At 47.8% G+C, this 6768-nt stretch overlaps 1 protein-coding gene across 3 annotated transcripts in view; it reads left to right on the top strand.

Moving 5' to 3' along the window:
- Positions 1–4436: 4436 nt before the first annotated feature.
- The window catches only part of LOC113957014 (uncharacterized protein C16orf45-like), a 19195-nt gene continuing 16863 nt past the window's right edge, over positions 4437–6768 (top strand). Inside the window, exon 1 of one of the 3 annotated variants that reach the window (XM_027664127.1) lies at positions 4437–4917. Coding sequence is in view for 1 of the 3 variants with exons in the window: in XM_027664125.1 (XP_027519926.1) it covers positions 6558–6573 (16 nt within the window). In the remaining 2 variants the exon portion in view is untranslated. Of the gene's footprint in view, positions 4918–6041; positions 6270–6460; positions 6574–6768 lie in introns of those variants that run through there. The other 2 variants (XM_027664126.1, XM_027664125.1) reach the window with 2 other exon arrangements.

Below are 6768 nucleotides of genomic sequence, written 5' to 3'. Positions count from 1 at the left end.
TGCAGATTATTTGCCTTCTCCTGTTTCATGGTTTAAGTATGTGGTTAAGTGTGCTTCTACTTGGAATCTGTTGGAAAAACCCTCCATGTGTGGAGGTTCTTTGTGTGGATTTATGGAAGGTGTGGCACCCAGCATTCCAGGTGACCAGGAAGCAGCCAGCCCTTGTGACTTGTGTCACTTCTGTGGGCTGGGAATGAACTGAAGGCAATATCCATTCAGCCTTGGCACTGGTGGAAGCTGGTGATCCTTCCTGGGAGGAAGCACCTTTATCCCTGCCAAGTCCAGAGGGATCCTCAAGCCGCACGTGTGGGTCAGCACAGGCAGGGAGTCACTTTGGGCAGCCACAAACCCACAGGAGAAACACACAGAGATGAATTTATTTCTGTTCTCTTGCTAAGTGGGGGATCCCTGAAGCAACACCTGGGCACAGGTGCAGGGCAGAGAACAGGCACTCAGTCCATGCCAGAGGATCACAGGTTTACCAAGGGTTATTCCCAGCTTCAAAGTCACTTGTTTACAGTCCCCCTCCCAGTCTTCCTCTTTTAACCCATTCTTCCCAACACTGCCTTACCTACCTTGCCTTTCCTTCAAAGGCACTCAGATTGCAGCACCTCTTAAGGAGGTAAGGTTTCCTTACAAATGAAAAATCAGCGGTCTGATCTCATTAAAAGATCTGTGTCAGACTTCAAATGAGCCTTAGAGTCCCTTCAAAAGCTGCTGTCAGTTTATGAAGTGCTTCCTTGGACAGGGAGTTGCGTCATTCCTTTACAGAGGGATGGATTTTAATAACATCTGCCTAAGTGGTTTACAAGCCCTGAGACAAGGCAGCTGCAAAAGGCAGAATATTTATTTAAATGCGTATTTAATATGTCATATGCAAATGGCCTTGCAATCTGTCACCCTGCTGTGTTCTGGGCTCGGCAGGAAGGGGTTGGAGACAAGGAAAAGACAGCCTTGGAGATAATCTCTTTCTCTGTATGCATCGATTCCACATTATCTGTACATCAGATGCTTTCAGGGTAATTATCTCTCTCTTTTCCTGGCACAAATCCTCAGTGCCATGCAGAATGCTCTGCTGGAATGGCTCTATAGATAGAATTGTCCTCGTGCCAAGAACAGCTGGAACTTTTTATTAAGATATTATCTTCTCCCAGGAATTCAAACACAAGTTGAGAGCAATTTTAGTGTCAAGAATTTATCCCGGCCTTATTATCATATAATACCTCAGGAACAAAAGTTGTTAATAGACAACTGCAGTCAGATACATCCCTGCAAGCAGCACAACCCAGAGCCATCAGTGCTTTTGTGAGAGGAACAGAAATAGCTGGAATGGTTTAAAATGCAGTTGCTTCTTTAACTGGAAGTGCCTGCCCTCGTTTGAAGCCAATTACCTGGGTGATCTGTGCTCTTTTTGTCTGCTTCAGCACAACATCAGCTGCTGTAATTGCAGCTTTGCAAATTGGAATGACGGGTGCTGGTGCAATCCACCTGTGGAGAGGGGCGGTGGCTGCCTGGCAGAGCCTGGAGTGACTCCCCTGGGATTTTACCTCATTTTTCGGTAGGTGTGCTCAACCACTGCTGCTGTGAACAGGCAGGATTTAAGGTATGGCCCAAGGCTGAACTTCAGTGTAATAATACTGGATAATAAGATTATTTTTTTAAGTTATCGATCCAGTAAACACATTTGATGCTGATTCAGGAGAGAATCATATTTATGCAGCTTGAAATGCATCCTGAATTACAAACCACTGTGGAATGAATGTGGCAGAGGCTCATTCACTGAAGAAATTGCTTTAACCACCAGTTTGATTAAATCATTTTCCACTGAGGTTTATATAAACCAGTTCTGTGTGTGAGCTCTGCAACACCGGGGACTCAATTTCTTCCTCTCTGATGGTCACAGACCCTCCAAGCCAAAAGGGTAAGGGAGGAGATGGACTTAAATTATTCTGTGTGAGCTCTGAGCGTGGCTTTATTGTTCTTGCAGAAGTAAGAATGTGCCAAGGCATTAAATGCTGTTGGGAGTAAAATTTTAATGGAGGAGAACCAAACTGCTTTTAGGGAAAATAGGTTCTCTTGATGTGTTTCCAACCACATCAGGGATTATTTTTGCATTACTTTGCAACTATTTGCAAAAAAACTAATGTAAAAACTTCTGTTTCTTCAAGTTTTTATTCTTAAGCAGCAGTTGTAAAGATAAAAGTGATTATAAGATCATGTAATACTTTACTCTTTGCCTACTTCAAGCAAATCTTAAAGGTTTATATGTAGAAATACTAATTTTCCCCCCCTTGGTGTCTGTCTAGGGTCTAAGTGGAGCTGTGTCCTTCTCTGAACACAATTAGATGTAACTGAGCTCAGGAAGCAAAGAGGAGTTAGTGCTGAGGAACAAGTTCCATACAATGATGGTCTTTGTAGTTCTTAGATTTTAAATTTGACGTAGCTCAGTGTATGTGTCCTTTGTGGGAGGTTTCAGAGGAGCTGAGTAAATCAGTTTTATTAGATGAGACACCATCTCCCAAAAAATAACAAAGACCCCTTGAAATAACTTGCACCTACTGTGCAGGTTGTTTCAGGATACAACGGACCAAGGAACTGAGAAACTCCTTGTATCTTTATCCTGCTTTGTAACAACTCGTTCCCAAATTACAAGGGAACTAAAATTACAGACTCTATTTTATGATGGAATATTGCAAGTATTTCCTTCAGCTCCTCTGTGTGCACCTCACATCTGTGATTGACTGAAAGAGTGTGGTACTCCCAGAATGGGAAATTAGGGAAAACTCTATAAATGTTAATTTTTCTAGTGGATCTGATCAGCATGGTAAGATCCTTTCCCAGGCTCTCCAAAGATTTCTGTGATTCAGCCAGCAACCACACTGTGGTTCTTCGTGGACTGTAGTGAAACCTGCCCAAATATGTTCACAGAGGGGGTTTTGTGTCTTTGTAATGAATTGTTTCTCAAAATTGTAGGTATGGTCCATGTAAGGTAAATCTATTTAGCTGTAGTTTCAAAAGAAGAGGAGTGATGTTTTTGAGAGCTGGGGTCCCAGCACAGGAGGGACATGGAGCTGCTGAAACGAGTCCAGAGGAGGCACCAAGAGGATCAGAGGGCTGGAGCAGCTCTGCTGGGAGGAAAGGCTGGGAGAGTTGAGATTGTTCAGCCTGGAGAAGAGAAGCTTTGGGGTGACCTAACTGCGGCCTTCCAGGACCTGAAGGAGAAAGATGGAGAGAGACTATTTACAGGGGCCTGGAGTGACAGGACAGGGGGAATGGCTTCAAACTCACAGAGAGTAGAGTTAGATGGGATGTTAGGAAGGAATTCTTCCCTGTGAGGGTGGGGAGGCCCTGGCACAGGTTGCCCAGAGAAGCTGTGGCTGCCCCATCCCTGGAAGTGTCCAAGGCCAGCTTGAACGGGGCTTGGAGCAGCCTGGGATAGTGGAAGGTGTCCCTGCCCATGGCAGGGGGTGGGATGAGATGAGCTTTAAGGTCCCTTCCAACCCAAACCATTCTCTGATTCTATGGTTCTTTTATCAGGAGGAAGCCAATGTAAGAGAGTCTCTGCTAATTTACACTGTACATTTCTCAGGGAACAAATAAATTTTGCTCTGTGTGGTTTCTGCCTGGTTTTGCTGCCATATAAATGACTTTTCTGGCCAAGGGCATTTTTTACCTTCAGTTGAGACCATAAAATTGTGACCCCAAATGTAGAGGTGGGTATGAGGCACCTTTCTAATTAACCTTTGCTTCACCTTTGGTATATTGAGAAGTCTTGCCTGAAGAAATCAAGGAACAGTTATTGTGACCCCCCCCCCCAGTACAGCAGACAGGGAAGTTGTTGGTAACATGACTTTGGTTTTGAAAAATTTGAGAACATTTCTGCCTCCAGTCAGGTTGGAAGGTCAGACCTGTGGGGGTAGTTACAACACTGAAAGCAGAAGGCTTGTGTCAACACAGGGTTTTGTTATTAGAAAAAGGGATTTTTAGCCAGGAAACATAATCACATGCTGAAATAACTTTAGTTCAAAGCATGAATTAAGAAACACAAATCTGATTTTTTGCCAAATGCTAAGGAAAATCAAGTTAGTAAATACTCTGGACTAGTTATTCTGACTTGTACATCCCTCCATAAGAAGAGACATTTAGGTCCTTGGGACCACAGTGCTTTCTCAGGGAATCTGTCACCAAAGATGCCCCTGAGTTGGCAGCAAAGGACCCAAGAGTGTCACCTTGGAACTGTTTTTGAAGACTCAGAATTTGTTCTGGTGTTTGCTGTTGAGAATTTCAAATGCCTGTGTCCATCCTAATGCTCTCAAGGTGCATTTTAATTCTCTGTGTGTTTGTCAGCCCATTTCAAGTGCCTGGGGGATTGTGTTACTGTTGCTTGGTACAGGCTGGTGCTCTGTTTGTAACCCTATAACATACGTGTGCTTTCTGTCATGTGGGTGCTTCATTTCTGCAGAAGGGACTGCACACAGGCAATATTTGCACCAACATGAGTCACCTCAAGGCCCATTAAAACTTCTGAGCCTCAGAACTGAAGGACGCAGAGCGTGCCTGGGTGAAGGAGGAACCCCAGGTGGTGAGGAGCAGACGGTTCCTGGACCTTGTGGTTGCACCTGATTTGCACTTACCTCTGCCAAATGGATTTGAACATCATGGTTCCATTCCATGCAGCAGAACAAGTGGCATGTGTTAATTGGATCATAACTCTGTGTGTGACTCTGGACTGTTTGATTTATGCCTGTGCTTTTATTGAGAATATGAGTGACCGTATCAAATGTGTTCAATTTGAGTTGAGCCCACGGCAGATCTGGCTGCTCATGGTGAAAGTCATCCTGCAGAATATGCGACTGAAGAACTGATTAAAATATTTACAGGTTCATTTTCTGTGCTCTGGGGAGCAACCAAAACGACGTGAGTCACTTCAGACCCGAGTTCGAAGTTCTAGTGATGGAGGATGCTCATCACTTAATCAGCTGAGGAACAGCCACTTCATGACTATCCTTACACTTCACATTAAAACAACCAAACCAATCAATCCCAGAGTGGCTGTGTCCCTCAGCTGGCCTTTCCTGTCCAGCTGGGAGCCTGGGAGTTGAAATCACAGTGCAGCTGCCTTGCAAACTCAGGGCATTCCAGAACAATTCATTTGAATACAGAAACTCTGTTTTTCAAGGATCACCATTTCAGCTCTGGGGTCTGTCACAGCCCACCTTGGTGACCTCGTGGCTTTGTGCTGCTCCTGTCCATGAGGTGATCCTGTGTTTTCAGAGGATTTCTGGAGCAAGGTGCTCCTGTGGCTGCCCACAGTTCACTGGCTGCTGCTGTATTTGTAACTCAGAGCAGCAGCTCCCATATCCCGTGTATTTTCCCCTGTTTTTACACACAGGCTTCATTCTTGTTCTGTTATCCTCAAAGAATGAGGCACCATCTCCCTTGTACATGTTCTAGTTTAAACCACTGAACTGGATCAAAAGTCAGGAGCTCCTGTCTGGCTTCTGGAGATGGGAATTCCAAGATTGTGCTTGGATTTATGCCCATTCCATAGGGACATTTCATCCAGGTGAGCTCAGCAGCCCGTTTCACTGGGGCGGGAGCAGCTGGAGGTGAGGATGCTGCTGGTGTTCTGTGCAGGGGCTGCTCCCCCAGACCCCTCCCTTGTGTTGCTATGCCTGTTTTGCTCACCCATGGCTTATTTTATTGCATTAACTATGGACTTGCAGCAGTTTGGCTGCCAGCTGAGCAGGGGACAGAGTGAGAGGACAGAATCCCACAGCTGCTCCCCTGGCCCTCACCTCTCTACTACTGCTGTCACTGCTGCTCTCCAGCCTGGTGACTTTGTGTGGCACTTCCCAAACAGACCCTGGGCCCCCTCCCCAGGGTGGGGTGTCCCTGAGCCCAGCCTCCCCATTGCCTTGGACCTGTGCTCCTGACCAAGCCATGCAAGACCTCTGCCTGCACCATGGGGACATCAGTGTCACCTACAGGCACATCCTAGCAGAGAAACATGTCCTAGCAGAGGGCTGTGTGTTTTGGGGAAAGTGGTGGTGAGGTTTGTGTCCATGGGTGTGAATCCTCACCACAGGAAGGGCTTCTGCTGATCACAAAACCCTGCGAGCAGAAGGGTTTACAATCCACTCCCCATCCCCACCTTCTCTGCACCAGTTTGCAGGGACGAGCCTTCAGGCCAGCTGGACTGGGCACTGCTGTGTCCCACAGGAGACCCCGGCTGGAGAGAGGAGGAGATCACCAAGACCCTCGCTGAGGTGGGTGTTGTCAGCGTGCTCTCAGCCAGCCTTCGGATTCCAGACCAACACGTACCTTGGAACGTTCTTCAAACACTTGCTGTTGGGCTTTTCCGTAGGGAAAATTACTTCAGTGTCTCGCCATAGCTTTGGGGGGGGCTGTTCCGTGCCGTGCCTCACCCTCAGCACCCCCGAGTCCCACACTGCCCTGCAGAGCCTGATCACCTTCAGTGCCCGGGGCGAGGGGAGTGCCCCCGGCCGCCCCCCGGGCCCCCACCGGCGGGGCCGCTGGTACTGCCCGTGCTGCTCATGCTGCGGGTTTTGGGTGGGTCTGGGTTTGGGGTGGGGACGAGCCCCGGGGGATCTCCCGGGTGAGGCTGCGGGGAGCGGGCGGGGGCGCGGGGGCTGCCGGCAGAGAGCAGAGCCCCCGCCCCGGTGAAACGGAGCGGTGGGATCAAGGGGAGCGGAGCGGTGGGATCGGGGGGAGCGGAGCGGTGGGATCGGGGGAGCGGAGCGGTGG

The sequence above is a fragment of the Corapipo altera genome, unplaced genomic scaffold (assembly GCF_003945725.1).
Source record: "Corapipo altera isolate COAL_440 unplaced genomic scaffold, ASM394572v1 122, whole genome shotgun sequence".
Lineage (NCBI taxonomy): Eukaryota > Metazoa > Chordata > Aves > Passeriformes > Pipridae > Corapipo > Corapipo altera.
This window is presented reverse-complemented; position numbering and strand designations above follow the sequence as displayed.